Here is a 15,873-nt window from a genome sequence, read left to right on the forward strand (position 1 = left end):
TGAGAGGCGACGCAGGATGTGTGCCGTGCCACCCGTGGCCCGCGATGCTGCGGGAAGGGGAGGCAGCAGGGGCCGGCCAGGCCGGGCGGGCAGGGGGTGGCTGCCAGCCCCTGGGCTCAGCGTGTTGCTGGGTCACTCCCCGTGGGTGCTGCAGCCACCAAAGCAGTGTTTACCAGGGTGAGGGCTCCAGCACTGGGGGAACGGCATGGGGCACCCCAAAACGGGAATGGGTGGGCTGTTGCACCCACCTATGGCCACCCTATGGGAAATGGGTTGATGGGCACCCAGCGCCTTGCCATGCCCCCAGGGTCCTGGGAAAGAGCCCATCTGGGGACCTACGTGCAACATGGATGGCACCGGGAAGGTGTTGGGGATGCTGTGCAATGCTCCACTCCCACGCTGCTGAATTTACAGCAGGGATTAATATTTGATACCTTCCCTTCACCCTGGGCTCATCATTCCCCAGTTGCCGTCCTCACCGCGTGGGCAGCCAAGGCGGGCGGTGCACTGCAGCCCATTGGGGAACAGCGCATCCACGGCAGGGCCAGTGGAGAGGCTTTGGGGTGGCCAGAGCCGGGGGCTGGCAGCTGTCACGCCCCCTCCCCTGTCTGCAGGAAAGGGATGAGGTGGGGAGCAGCACAGGCAGGCCTGGGGTGACAGGGCAGGACAGAACAGGACAGTGGCATAGGCATGGGGAAGACCTCTCCCCGCCACTGCAAGCTGCTGTAAAATCCCTCGTTTCCAAGGCAACGTGGGGATCCCACAGCTGGGAGCAGGCAGAGCTAGGATGGGATGGGATGGAATGCTCACCTGCCCCTTGCAGCTGCCTGCTGGGCACCCCACAGCTCCTGCCTGGGGGTGATGCTCTCATTTTCCCTGAGCGAGGAGCAGCTGAGCTGGCTGGTGGCATCATGATCCCCGGGCTGGGTGCAGGGAGGCTCTCCCCTCCTTCCAGCTTCTCTCCTCCTCTTTCCCTCACATCACTTTCCTTCCCCCAGCTCTGAAACAAGAGAGAAGCCAGACCCTGCTGCCCGCTTCAGGGGCTCAGGAGGGAGCTGGAACCTGTCCCGCAGACCCCAACAGCTTTGGTGGCAGAAGAGGGTGAGTGTGAAGTCTGCAAAGCAGCCACTGGCTTTAGGGTCCCTGCCTGTAAAGGGGGTTGTAAACCCCACATTCCTGTCTGCCTCCTTGGGAATGACGGGTTGGTCCCCAAAGGCAGGCAGGCAACGAGTCTTGAACTTAAGCACAGGGCATCCATCTGCTGACCCGCAGCACCGCCAGAGGCAAGAAGACACCTGTTTGGGGTGCCCTCGCCCCACAGAGTGACTGCAAGGAGGGATCTCAGCGTTGCCCTGCCAGCCAGATGCAGCACCAGTGTGCAGTGGGAGCTGTGCCCCAGCAGCCCAGGCAGAGCAGCCAGCACCAGTGCTGGGCAGGGCTGCCAGGCATCCCTCCTGCCTACCCAAGCAATGCCACACGCCAGCAACAGTCACTCGTGATCCCCCAAAGTCATCAAGCCCCGCAGTGATGCACAAACTGACCTCCTTGCTGCTGGGCTGATGACTTTAACACTAGGCAGTGCTCAAGGCAGCGAGGCCAGGGTGGGAGCCCACCACCCCGCACCCTTCCACGGAGACGTTTCCTGCCAAAGGCACAAGAAGGGGTGTTTCTCCTACCAGCTCTGGGGAAAAGCCTGCTCTTTTCCCAGCCTGCTGGCTCCTTCCCGCAGCCAGTCTGCAGACGCCAGCACAGTCTCCGTCTGCAGCTGCCACCCAGGCCAAACCTCAGGCACAGGCAGAGCTCCCCCATGCCAACACACGCTATCCTGGAGCCAGGAGAGGCACGTGGAAGAGGGGAGAGTGGCATCTCTCGGGGGTCCCCTGCACCAGGAGACACAGCACACACTCCTCCCTGCCCCATCTCACCTCTGCGGTGATGGAAAGCCACCCCACTACTTTGCCTCCTTGCTCCTGCTGTAAGGCAGAGCCTGCCAACAATTTGGAGATAACTAGGAGTTTTATGGGTTCACAGGCTGGCTTGCTGCTCCACAGCAGTATCCTGCATACAGCTTTGAGCAGAGCACACAAGCATACAGATAACACCTCCTGCTTTAACCTGTAATGGTGCTCCAGTTTCCCACAGGCTACTCCGTGCCTGAACCCGCAGCTTTAGCCAACTACACCATATCTCACCTGACCAAGGTCTGCCTGAGCCTACGAGACCCACCGGGTTCAGCCACGATGGCTCTCTGAAGGTGCCAGGGGATTATTTCCTTTTGCTCAGCAACTTCCCTGTGAAGTGTGTGAAAGATGGAAGACTGGACACTCACCATGAGCCACCCTACGGCCAGGAACACGTGTGACATGGCCAAGATACTGAAGGCTTGTTTTGGAGGCAAACCCACAAGTTAAAAAGGCTCAACCACTTGCCCTGCTATCTTTAAGCAGTAGACTGAGCCAACACTGGATTAATTATATTATGCCATGATGGACACTGTTGCTAGGTTACAGCGATCGGTCCCTAAGCCCATCCTACTGCAGGATTTCCCCAGAATCACCCATTTGCGAGCTCAGGGGCATCCCAGAAGGACAGGCAAGCACTACAGTCTCTCCAAGAAGCAGGATCCTTGACTGCAGGGAAGTTGCAGGCAGCACACCCATTAGACATCTTGCCCCCAGCCCAGCCATCTGCCTGCTAGCTGCCCTCCCTTCAGCTCTGCCTGGCCTGTCCTGCGCAGCCCAGGTGTTTGTCTGGCCCTGCAGCACCTCCAGGAGCCTGTGGTTGCTCGCAGGGCAATCCTCCTCCGAGAGCACCTGCAAGTTCCCACATTCATTTTGTGTCCCGCTAAAACCCGAGTTTCAATAACCTTTTCACGTTCACTGCTGAAGGGAAGGAACCAAATTCCCACCCTGGGCCTCAGCAAGCCAGGGAAAAACTTGTGACCTTACGGGAGCAACAGAAATAGGGTGGAGCTGAATCCCTCAAAGGGCAGGATCATTGCACTCCTTGCACGTGGCTCCTGTCGTAAATCATGGGGAATGGTGAAGACCTGGTGCACTGGTAAGCCAGCTGCTAGCTGCCAGTTGCCAGCAGAATACAGCTGTGAAGGCCAGCCCCATTACAGGTTGCAGCAGGAGATGTATTGTGCGGGAATCATTAAGTACCAGCCCTGGCATGACCTCATCTGGACTGGCGCGGCCACAGAAAGATGAACTCAAAGGGGAGCCGGTGCCAAGGATGGCTGCTAGCACAGCCAGGGGACAGCCTGTCCAGCAGAACAAAAGCAGCGCAGGGATACAAGGCCCGTCCGCACAGGGCTAGGAGGGGGGAGCAGTATTTAAACAACAGTGCTGGCAAAGGAACAAATAAGCATAAATTGGCCAGGAATAAATCTGGATGGCAATTATCAAGCAGCTCTCAAGCCTCAAGGCAGAAGACTGACAGACAGCTTTCCACAGGGATGCCAGAGACTGAGCTGGTTTGGGGGTGGTGGGAGCTGCAAGGACGGTCAGTCTGTCTTTGCACTATTTTTCTATCTGGTATTTTGACACAGGGGTAGAGGAAGCCATAGATTGGGTATCAAGAGACGTGGTCCTTTTGGCACAGGCTGTGCCATGCAGGGCTGGGGTGCATGGCTCAGCAGCTTGATTCTCTTGCAGGGATGAGTTTTGTGACAGCCACTAACACAGATTAACACGAACAAGCGCTTTAGCAAGCAGGGATGGCCACCTGTGCTAAGGAGACTTGGGCCATCAGGAGAAAGATGCTGTGAACCTGCTGCCTTTGCACAGGAGGAATCCTCAGGGAGAGTATGTACAAGCATGGAGGAGTCAGACAGTTCCAGGCCACTCGGGTGCAGGTGAGCTGGAAGGTCTTGCTAAAATGGGCTCCCAGCTGGGGAGCCACAGGGATGCCAGCACAGAAGGCACACTGTGAAGCCGGCAGAGATCAAAATGTCAGTCTGCTCTTGGAATACGACTTCACCCCCATCTTGTCGCAGCAGCTCCATCAAGTCACACGCCAGAAGTTGCCAAGAGTGACAGGAGCTGCTAACCGTCACGCTCTATCATCCCACACCAGGGACAGGTACAGCAAGGAACACTCCCCAGAATAAACGCTGGGTGCACAGCTCCCATTCATGTCTTGGGTTAGCAGCACAGCCCTGGCTGTCCCAGCCAGGATACTACACATGCTGTCCACAAAACAGACACACAGACTCCTGCAGACTAATCTTCTCTCCTCCTGGAGGGCTGCCAGACCAGCCCTGATGCTCCAGCAAACAGAGGCTGCCCATCAGGCAGCTCTTGTACCGCACCCTGCAGAGGCTTGGTCAGCAGCTGAGCAATCCTGGCTGAGAAAACACAGCAGGTGGGAACAGGGGACTTCAGACTTACCTCTCATGACTTATCATGAATGCTCTGGCTTCAAGGTGGCACAGTGGAAGCCAAGATGCAATCATATAGTGGCCGAGGGCCCTGCGGATCTCAACCAGCTAGCAGTGCAGAGGCAGGGGAACAGGCAATATGGCTTTCAGGCATGTGCCTCCAGCAGCAGCCCCCAAGGACAGGGCTCCCCTTGCTGCACTTGGGAACCAGGCCCAGCTGGCAGGCTACAAATGCAGTGATAAATCTGCACTTCTCCCTGCTGCTGCTCTAAACCAACTGAGACCTTGTACTGCATGCAGCTCTGGCCAGCATTAACTGCAAGAAATTGCAGCTCCTCAGCCTCAAGCTCTTGATTTTTTTTTGGATGACTCATAAACCCAAAAGCAAATACACTGGTACCTCTAGAGATGCTCACAGGAACTATTTATATCGATGTGATCCTGCAGAAGCTTCCCCATAATGACAGGCGCATACACATACTTCTTATATTTAGCTTATTTGAAAGACTGGGTATGGGAGACCCCAGCTCAGACAAGGTCTATTTCTTTCTCCTTTCACTCACACTTGCTGGCATTGGATTACACCTCATGCTGTAGCCCCAACTGGTTCAGCATTCTTTGCTGCTATTCCCTTCCATGCTGCCACTTCACTCACAGGGTGGGATTTTTCTGGCCTTGCTGCCAAAGCCAAAACATGCCACACACCCTCCTGGGGCTCTAATGTAAGTAAAGAGAACTCTCGCATCTGCTTTTCTCTTTTAAAGGAGTATTTTGGAACACAATGACTCATCTTTCCTTGTTTTTGTCTCAGCTCCTTGTGCTGACAAGGAACATGAGCTGCAGGGAGTGTAAAGGCTCCTGCGGTGGTCAAATCTGGCCCAGGTGAAAGACAAACCAATGCCAACATCAATGTTTCCAGGGGACTCAGCGCCTGTACAGCCTTCTGCTAACGAAAAGCCGCGTTCACAAGTAAGCAGAGCTGAACAAAAACGCTATCTCCCTTACGCTGCATGAAACAACAGCTCTCTCAGGACAAATTTTAGTTTTGGGGAAAGAACTCATGGTTTTTATGTTCAACTGTGGGGTTTTTTTTTTCAATGATTTTTAATTTAGCGCCCTGTTTCATGAAGTGTAAGAATGCAACAGCATGAGGAAGGGGCAGTGGGATGTCCTTCTGTGAAACAGTCCTGGAAGGACACACAGCTCCTGAGCCCAGGCAAACATGCTTGTGGTGGAGAAGAAGACATGCAGAGGCAGTTGTACAACAGAGCTTTATAGTCAGAATGGATTGTACCAGGTTTTTTCGATGCAAAATGGAACATGACCCAAAAATCTTCACAGAACAGAAGTGCTTTCAGGAATGCAGCCAGCTGAAGCTCAAACACCTGCCTGCCTTTTCACACGGGAGGCCACAAACTGGTCATGTCCCAATCTACTTTTTCCTCCCCAGACGTGCAAAGTTTGAACTGTCCCATGCAATTTCCCTACAGTGTCATGTGAAATGTGGTAATGCTCAGAGAAGTAGGCAAATGCTAATGGCAAACAGACCTGAAAAATATACTGCTCATGCAGCAAAAAACCCAGTTTGCTTTATAGGGAAACAGTTGCAAGTGCATTTTGGGGGCTGGGGGAAAGAAAAAGAAAAACGGAGCAGGTAACTGCCTGCTGGCCAAGACAACTCTGGAGTGGATAACGGATCAAAAGAACTCCTTGCTTTATATGGATGTAGAAGGAAACTCCAGTTTGGATTTCATGGTTGACATTTTACAACAAAAAGGGGAGAGGGAGAACAAAACCAAACCTCAAATCAACCTGCAAGCAACAGGGTAATATAATGCACAGAACCTGGAGGGAGCTTCACTGTCTGAGCTGTGAAAGGGACACCAGAACCAAACCAGAAGGGTGTATGGAGAACTAAAAAGCTCCATCAAACACAGGGGCTGCTCACTGAGACACAGGCAAGTGTGAAGGGCTGGCCTGTAGTGCCCATCCAATGGCAACCGATGCTGCTGAGCAAGTACCAAGCCATGGGTTTAAGTTCAAAGCAAAAATTAAAAGGCTTTCCAAACTCATGGGATAGGAGGAGGCTCTCCACTTGGGGCAGGGAAAGGCAGCATGTTGGCTGCTGGGAGGCTTGGCCCAGTAAACACGGCTGCAGTATCGACAGAAGCTGGACCAGGAAGGATGCTGTCTGAGCTACAGTGGTTGTCCCTCTCAGCGTAGAGAGGCAGCCGGTGTTTTACAGCATGACTGTAAAATGCCTGAGAAGCAAATGCCTTGCCATGCTAACACTTCCCTGTAGACAGTTCTGAAGCTCTGGATATCTTAATTTCCACATGAGAGTCATGTCCCTGAGAGGTACCGAAGGGAGGGGATTCTAGTATATGCAAAATCAAGGGTGGGAAATGCAGAAAAGCACTGATTTTTCTCTCTCTTTCAGGTTAGCTTTGCACTTTGCATTGTTTTCCCAAACTGCATAGCAGCTTACGTGTAGTGTCTGAGACACTGGGGCCACGGAAATCAATGGGGCCTCATGAATTCCAACAGCAGCACCAGTAAGTGCTAATTAAGCTGCTGTGCAGAAAGGTCCCATTCAAAGGACTCCAAAATCACACACACTCTCACTTTGGCCCTGTGGCTGCTGTTTTAGAGAGCTGTACCATAGCATGATCTGCTCGATTTAAAGCTCATCAACTGCTGGGTGGAGCAATGGCCAATACCACCTTTCTCATTAAAAAAATAGGAAGGATAAAAAGTTAAAGACTTGAGACAGGCGAGCACGATGCATTCATGCGGCATGTTTTGTTGCACTCCTCTTAACAAGACAGGAATTTCAGGTGTGCAGGAGTGGAATATAGCAGAGGCAGAGCAGGAGACAGGTCCCCTTTGCCTCCCACAGCCTGCCAGCTACCCGACAGGGCATCTCTGGAAGGAGAAAAACGACAGCCTGGAAGTGGGCCTGGGAACTGTGCCCTGAACCTTCCCCTTACTCAAGTACATCTCAGCTAGGTTTACTTTGTGTAACAAATGCACCAGAACAGCACACACAGATGTAAAGCTTTTCTTTTGCCAACTCTGTTTTGAGAGAATATATGGCAAAGAGCCAAAGCTTTACACATCTGCACCTGTCCTGGTGTGACTCGTAAGAAAAGATGGAGACAGCAACAATAGAAGAGTCCACTGCATGTACATGCAGCCAGCCTACAGCTCCTCATAGTCCCCACCTCCTCGCGGCTTGCTCATGCTGGCTCCTCCTCCTCCAAGAAAAGCCTCAAGTTCATCTATCTCGCTGTTTTTCTCCTTGCTCTTCTTTTTCTTTTTCTTTTTCTCCTCTTTGCTCTCCTCCTTCTCTTTGCTCTTCTTGTGTTTGCTCTTCTTTTTCACAGACTTCTCCTCTTCCTGCAAAATGAGAAAATTTTTATTAGTAAACCCTCTGAGCATGCCAGTAACCCAGCATATATCACCCTGAAACTTGGCTCTGACAGGAACCTTACTGAGAGTGAAGCATCTACTACAAAGGCTGGCTTGGAGTTAATTCCAGAAGACCCTTCTGTGAGATTGGGCAGAAGAGAGGAAAGACCATCTGGTTTATACATAGTAGTGGTCCATCAGGCAGTTTGTGCCTGACAATACCACAGTACTGAACAGGCAGAAATGTCAAAGACAAAGCCTTCTGCAGACTTCCCTTGCTGCCTCTGAGATTAGGTCTGTCGGGGACCCCCCTCTGCTTGGAAGAAGTCATGGTGCTATCAACAGACACAACCCAGCAGAGATGCACTGCTCTATTTAATCCTATATTTTATAAACTCGAACACTGCCTTTTCAAAATTCAACTGTTCTAAAAGCTTGCTTTTAAGCTTAATGGTCTGCAGAGCCTGGGAGGCACAGATCTGGCTGTACGATGTGAGAATGGAAGGAAGTCCACCAGGTACAGACAGTACACTGTAGAAGGCCACCCCTCTCCTTGGCTGGTAGATAATATGGCAGATCAGCTCTGAATAATTAAATAGTACCTCTTTGCTTTTCTTTTTCTTCTTCTTTTTCTCCTTAGAAGGTTGCTTATCTGTTCAAACAAAAAAACCCGACATTGTTTTTAATCAATTTAAACAGTAAAAGATGCAATTCTGCCCTGTCCCAGTTTCCAAGAACAAAATATTCCATCCTGGAGCCACGTATAAAGGCAATCCCAACATCTCAGGACAAACTGAGCCCCTTTAGAAACCAACACAGGCCCCAGCAGTCACACCCTAACTTAACCATATACATCTAGTTTAATTATGAGCATTATATTATCTATATCATTCTGTGTTATGAACACTGACCTGAGTGTTCACTGTATCACAGCTACTAAGAAACAAATATAGAGACCAGCTCTACAAACTGGTCCAAAGGCCAAATTGGGGACCAGATTATTATTTCCACAACTGAAGAAGAGCTCCTGGGAACAATTTTCCTCTGACCACTAAATATTTGAAGGCAGATGGAAATCCTACCAGGCATGGTTTGTGCTTCTGTGAGTTGAGCTAGTAATGGAAGGACCATTCAGGACATGGTGTCAACAGATGGGAGCATCCTGACAGGCTAGCACTCACTGTTGTTTGAACTGTGTATGGAAATTGTATCACCACGAGGCCAAAGCGTCAGCGCTGCAGCCCTGCTCTACAGGGGTGGCTACTTTTCATGGTATCAAATGAGTCCCAGAGTCCATCACTGTCAAAACATTTATCCCAAGTTATTGTGGCTGATGACTTGGCTGCTGATTTGACTGCTGAAGGTCCACTGCCTTTGCACAAAACCTTCCTGAACAGGAGAGTATCTACTTGGCTGTTTCACAGGAGGCTTTATAACTGTACCATGTTTCACATGTGGTATTCAATTGTCAATCTTACCTACACACTGTTTTTATCTCAGCTGATCTGTAAATACAAGTCAGCCATAGAGAAGTCTAATTGCTCGTCAAGCTCCAACTATCTGACTACCAAGATATGTTTTTATATTTATTCCAGAAAGAGGAGATAGGAGGAACCCACATTGAATTATTAAAGATGCTAAACTGAAGCTAAATTATTGACCTGGGCCTCTGCAGACGCACTTCTAGCTATTTCAAGCTGTGCTGTTCAGCAATTCAAAGCGACAAGCTGATGAAGCCATCGCAGCCTGTGACACCTTGCTTACACTTTTGAAATAGCTATTCAAAGGCATCTCTCTCTGGTGCTGCTTACAGCTTTTCCCCTCAAGTCTTTAACTTCCCATCTTTTGTGGTGACATCAGGGGCAGATCTATAGGAAGTTGCTTTGCAGTAATGCCAAGACAGCAGAAATTATTTGCACAAGTAAGATTCGTTCCCTCAGGGAATGGCGGGGGGGGGGGAAGACCGAGGAATACTTAGGTTGTGATCAGAACCCCACCCCACCTTTCCCAAAAATAGAAGAGCAAATTGGCAGGGTATGTCAGAGCATTTTGCTCAAGTTGATCCAAATTCTTGAGGGGGTAGACACTGTAATGCTGAACAGCACTTCCCAGGCATGCAAGGCTAAGCAGGAAGCCTTAAACAGAAGCAGCGTGTGAAAGATGTGCTCCTGCTTCCAGCTGGGACAAAAATAATACATGGCTGATGCCGCAGACAAGCAAAGTTGACCCCGCCCCCATGGAGAAAAACTTAAAGAAAGTTATTTATGCTGTGTTAAACCACATTAAAGACTCACACAGGGCACTGCATGAAGTTACAGGCTATTTTATTTAGTGCAAATTGGTTTGCTTACACCCTGGAACCATTTTGGAAAAAACAGATGCCTGACAAACAAAATCAGCAAGAGTGAAAATAAAGTGTGACCTTTACCTTCCTCACTGCTCTCCTTGGGACCAGTTTCTTCCAAACCCAAACCAAAGAGATCTGAGTCATTTTTCAGTTTAAAGGAGTGGACTGTTGATTTCACAGGTTGGGGTGGCTTTGTCAACGAGGTATCGTCATCAGATATTTCAGAGAGATCTTCCCGGACTGGGAATTCATCCTAGAGACAAGAAAAGGCAGACAACACCAACAAATCTTTCAACCAAAATCTCTAAGCATTTTGTACACAAAGATGTCAGATGTCAGCAGGTGGGGAGGAGGGAAGGAAATGGTAGCTGAACTGAGCTGTTACTGTCTGGAAATTAATGTCCTTGATCTTATAAGCTCTATCTGTTTCTTGCCTCAGTAAAATGCCTCAGTAGTGCTGGTACTAGAAAGTGTGCTCTGGTAACTTAACATTCATGCTTAACATTCCCTGATGTAAAGGGATTAAACGAGACCTTCAACTGTGTTAGCTTAACAGCATCAGCCTCTAACTGCCCTGGAGAGGCACCTCTGTTTTGGGGAAAATCTAAACGGCTGAAAACTCACCTCCAGACCTGACAGACAAAACATTTTTCTGTGTAGCTCTGCGGGGTCTCATGTACCAGAGCAACATGCAGCAGGGCCAAGGAAGTGGTTTGTGTTTGCAGAGTAATTCCCTTCATCAAGTCAAAAGAAAATGTGCTCCCAGGGCATATTTGCCCCTTCAATGTGGGCTAAAAAACAGGATGCTGCAGAGACTGGATATCACCCCAAAATCCTCTGTCTCTGCATGACGGGAATAGAAATGAAGTTTAATGATCTTCTGACACCTGCCAACTGATCCTCTTCAGAATTCGTTAACCATCCTTTCTTTGTATCCTCCATACTGACCAAACACGGCCTCGCTCTGCTGTTGACCTAGGCAATGCCCCCCTCCTCCTTGCTAATGGTGGTTTTTTTACTGCTTTGCCTGACCAGTAAACCTTGTAGTTGAAAAGCATTGACAAGTTGTGGGGCATCTCCCTGACACTGTTGCAATGGCAAGCTCCCTCACAAATCCCATCTCTCATCATCGCATGCTAAGAGAAGTAAACTTGCTCTAAATACTTTTGCTTTCACATTAAAGTGCCAAGAAAAGCAGGTACTGAAAATGCTAAATGAATGGAAAATTACTTAATAAACAGCATGGCACATGGGCAAGGTCAAAGAAACTAGGACAACCGACCTTTCTGCAGGATTCTGGAATGATGCAAACACAGAAAACGCTCCTGAACACCAGCTAACCCAGACACCAGGAGTACCCCTGTACAGCAATTGCCCATCCCAAATCACGGTTAGCAGTTTCTAGAGATTGCTCTTCTGGCTGTGAGTACAGATCACTGAAATCAGGGATATCTAGAGCCACAGCAGCAAGTTCCTACCAGCCTAGAGAAGATACTTGTCTTTTCTCCATCTTTAATACACGACAGGGGCAGAGGGGACTCCTGCTGCACTGTGTGTTTGAGCAGACACCTGCAGGCAGCACTGAGCAGCTGCCCATGTGCTGAACGTCACAGAGACATTATAGCTAACCCGGCTATACTGCAAAGTCCTTCTCAGGCAGATTTTCCTATTTCCGTAAAAAGCTTTGCCAAGCAAATTTTGTTATGGCCTTTCGATTGCTGGATTGACTGTTGGGAGCTCACTCTCTCTGGCATGCATACACTTCTACATGTTAAACTTTGGGTGAAAAAACATTAGCTTTGTATTTTATACCTTCCACACTACTGGACTGACTGCATTTTGGACCTACTGAGAATAAACAGCACATTAAAACCCGTAAGCACAAACCTTGTTGCCATGTGTGGCTTCAACAATCAGAGCATTAGTGGGTTTGTGCTTATATCAATCTCTTCAGGTTGCTTAGCACCTGACTTGCTGCTACTGCTGCTGAGAGATGGGACAGCAGATGAAAGCCCTGCTCAGTGAGATGCCTCAACACTTCAAGTTCAGCTTCGCAGCAGCGCACAGCGATTCATGCATGTTATTTACCATTTTCTTCTTCTGGCTGTCAGAATCCTCACTTTCGAAGTCTGGGTCATCCATTACAAATGAGAGCATCTGAGTAGCTATTGGTCCCTCTTGATCACTGTCAGACTCCTCAGGCTTTTCCTCTTTGACCACTTTCTGCTTGAGAGCATGTCCTTTGCTTTGGGAAGTGGTCTTTGGCGCCTGGACTGTTGCTGGGGTGGCAGCAGCAGCAGCAGGCAGGCTAGTGTGGACCTTGCTGCTGCTGTTTCTTTCAGACCCAGAACGTGGAGGTAAACTGTCAGGAGGTTTCAGGTCAGTTACTTTGGTCAAAATTGCTTCACTCTGTGGTTTCAGAGATTTTCTGGAAGACCTGAGAAAAAGAAACAAGTTGTCGGAGCCTGTCCACCCCCATTGTGTGAAGCAAAGCACAATGACCAATTAATAGCTGAGCCTGCCTCAAGCACTGCAATGTGCATCTCAACAGGAAAGGTAGTTCATCCTCGGGGCAGGATGGTCAAACACACAGCACTCAAAGGCTGAAGATGACCCTTGTATCTCTGTGGACGCTGATGCACAGGTGCCTGCACCAGCAGGCCACAGCTGACTATCACCCACAGGATGTGGTATGTGAAGAACATGATCCAGTTCATCGTTCTCCAGCACAGGGTGTGGTGAATGACTTCCAATCCCTTCACCACAAGACTCTACTCCTCTGTCCTCCTCACACTGCTACAAACAGACATTCAGGCACTCAGTTACTGTCTCTTGTTCAAACTTGAGAAGAAGGCTGGGCCATTCCCAAGCAGAAACATACCAGTGACCACAGGAGCACAGTGCTCAAAGGCATGCTGCCTAGGTGCAGTGCAGAAAACACTGTGTAAAGCAGTCACAACTAAAGTAAATACAGCCCCAGCTTACAGTTGAAGGAACAGGCTGACAGAGACACCAAGATTTCCCAGAGGGTGCAGAGAAGTCAGTGGCAGGACTGAGAAGAGGCCCAAGCTTGCCAGCACAACCCCACACTTCAGGCCGTGCTTCGTACCTTTTTTTTTCCTGCTCCATGTCGATGTCTTCATCGGGTATGAGTACAACCTTAGAGTCCTTCACCTCTTCCTCTTCCTCCTCCTCACTGGAGAGGGTGACGTTCTTGCTGGGCACCCGTTCTGCTGCCAACAAAGGTTTGCTGGGGATTTTGTCATCCAGATCCAGGTCATCTTGGAAACCTGCCACCATGGGGTTCCCCCCGGGCACCTCTCCATCACTGCAAAATAGACAACGATCAGACACAGCACCAGCAGGATGTGCTAGGACAGACATGACTCCCCTTGAAAGCAGACTGCCGCTTGCCTGGCTCTTCCAGTCAACATCCCTCAGCCCAGGACAGCAGCACTGCCAGCCTTCCCCCTGCACACTGCCCAGCTGCTACGCTGTTCAGGCTGGACCTGCTCCCTGCAGGCTGCAGTGGTGGCACAAGCCCTGTACAAAATGGGCCACGGAAGGATGCGTCACACAGTGGCTGCTACCACTCAAGCTAAAAGTAAGTGGCTGCAAAAGGTGAGCCTCAGTGCTATAGAGCAGTCTGTTGCTTCAGCTCTATCAGAACACTCTCCAGTCCAACATGCAAGGATCAGTCAATTAAACCATGGGAACTGCTTGCCTTAATCCCCACATTCTGTAATTAAACCTGATCACATACTGCCACGACTATGGGAATTCACTTGCAGCTATTAGCCTCCTGGAATTATTTCTATTTCTCTGGTTCTCCCTGAAGCAGGCAGCTACCCAGACACCATAACCATGCTTTAACATTCCCCAAATTAAATTAACCTAAGGACACACTTCTAGAGCTAGGAGTTTGTCAGACTCCCTGGATGTAACACAGTTATGTGTTCAGAGGCATCTTGATAGAGAGCTTCGCAGCTGAAATTACCAGCTGAGGATTCTTGTCTGATTGTTCCCAGGACTCAACAATTTTAATACTTTCTGAAGGATTTGCTCATGTCAGGATTATAGATATTTTTCCCAGCCTTGGCTGATGAGCCTTTGCATCACCTTTCCTCATTCTATTTGCTTTATCTGCAGTGGATACCCAGCTCCTTCTTGATAACCTACCATACACAGGTCACTGTCCTTTTAATGACTTGATACGGATTGTACAAACACAGCCTTCATTTTTATGCAGAGACAAAAAAAAAAAAAGATTATAGCTTGGAACAGATTAGATTTTAGAGGCATAAAAGGAATCACAAAAACCTAAAATCCTTAATCTGGAAGAAGGTGGTGTTCCCAGTCACCAGCACACGGCCAGTACTGGCAGAGACAGTAGAGGATGGTGAGCTGATGGGATGGGAAATGCTGAGGCCCTAACACAGTCCGGATGATTGTACTACTCGCTCAGGCTCTTCTTATGGCTAGTTACTGGTTTACAAGTTAGTTTTAAAGAATTAATACATCTGCCAACAGATAATGGAGTCATTTATGACATATGGGACACCACGCTTATGACAACCAGTGCAGCACATTGAGAGTGATTACAACCAATGCTTGTCTGGGTTAGAGTGCTAAGATCAGGGCCGACATCCGCTCCCTCCTTCTGCTTTTGGTGTGGATCCCTCCACTTTCAGGACTCACAAGGCAGCTCCCAGCTAAGCAGAGACAGGCTGCTGAAGAGCCCCTTCATCAATAACACTGCTGCTCTCATACCGAGCCAGAAAGGAGGCACACAGCCCGTCCCACACAAAGGAGAAGAAAACTGGTGCCCAAAACAGCCTCCAAGGCTGGAGAAATTACAAGTGAATGATTTCTGAGGTCTGTGAAGCACTGGCAGGGTAGGGTTTCCTCTTGAAATGCACTGAAAAGAAAATGGAGTTGCATCCTAAAAATGGCAGGGTATTATTCTGAACTAGTGACATTGCATTTCTTTAACATGTCACTGCTCTATTAAGCATGGGGACTCTTCAGAGATTGCTGCCTTCTACTGCACACCATACAAGACTTGCAGCCTTTAAAGCATTAAGAACAGAACATCCACATGTGTACACACACCTGCACAAAGTGGGTCATCTCCCTTTGCAGTGAACACACTGCCTCCCTCTATAACTTCCACACAAATCGTTGAGTGACAGCTTAAGAGCAAAGCAGTGGAGTGAATATACATCAGGAAAATCACTGCTGCAGTATAAACAAGGTCTGACAACGCAAAATTAGTATCAGCTTGTGGTCCTGAGGTTCCAGCTGGAAGGAATTCAGAGCACGCGAAAACAAGCACATCGCACCACTCTCTCCAACACTTGACGCGCTGCCAAGCCTGCCTTACTGTTGAGCCAAAGTGTTTGCAGGCGCAGGTACCCACCAAAAATGCCTACGCTCGCCGAGGTCTGCGTCTGAGCTACTGATCAAAGAGCATGTCGGGGTTTCCTCAGTGAGCCCTCCGTTGTATACACAGAATGGCTGCTGGTGATGAAACAAATCCTGCTGCAACCTGAGCACAAGGTCTCAAACCTGGATCAACTGTGTTCCACTAGCCCTGCCGTGCGGCCAGTGGAGCCAGCCCCATGGGCAGCCCGTGGAATCCTCTTGCCACATCAGTTTTGGGGGCTAGAGAAAGAGGAAAAACGCAAACTCTAATAAAGCAGATAAGCTAAGGGAATCACACACCACAGGA

General features: G+C 49.4%; 1 protein-coding gene across 4 annotated transcripts in view; it reads right to left on the minus strand.

Moving 5' to 3' along the window:
* Positions 1–5,641: 5,641 nt before the first annotated feature.
* Positions 5,642–15,873, minus strand: part of RABL6 (RAB, member RAS oncogene family like 6) — a 60,038-nt gene continuing 49,806 nt past the window's right edge. For all 4 annotated transcript variants that reach the window (XM_041119834.1, XM_030000055.2, XM_030000056.2 and 1 more), the window contains 5 exons: positions 13,252–13,470; positions 12,231–12,579; positions 10,224–10,395; positions 8,398–8,447; positions 5,642–7,783 (listed from right to left, as the gene is read on the minus strand). In XM_041119834.1, coding sequence (XP_040975768.1) covers positions 7,586–7,783; positions 8,398–8,447; positions 10,224–10,395; positions 12,231–12,579; positions 13,252–13,470 — 988 coding nt within the window. In that variant the 3' untranslated portion in view covers positions 5,642–7,585. The remainder of the gene's footprint in view (positions 7,784–8,397; positions 8,448–10,223; positions 10,396–12,230; positions 12,580–13,251; positions 13,471–15,873) is intronic.

The sequence above is a fragment of the Aquila chrysaetos genome, chromosome 24, assembly GCF_900496995.4.
Source record: "Aquila chrysaetos chrysaetos chromosome 24, bAquChr1.4, whole genome shotgun sequence".
Classification (NCBI taxonomy): domain Eukaryota; kingdom Metazoa; phylum Chordata; class Aves; order Accipitriformes; family Accipitridae; genus Aquila; species Aquila chrysaetos.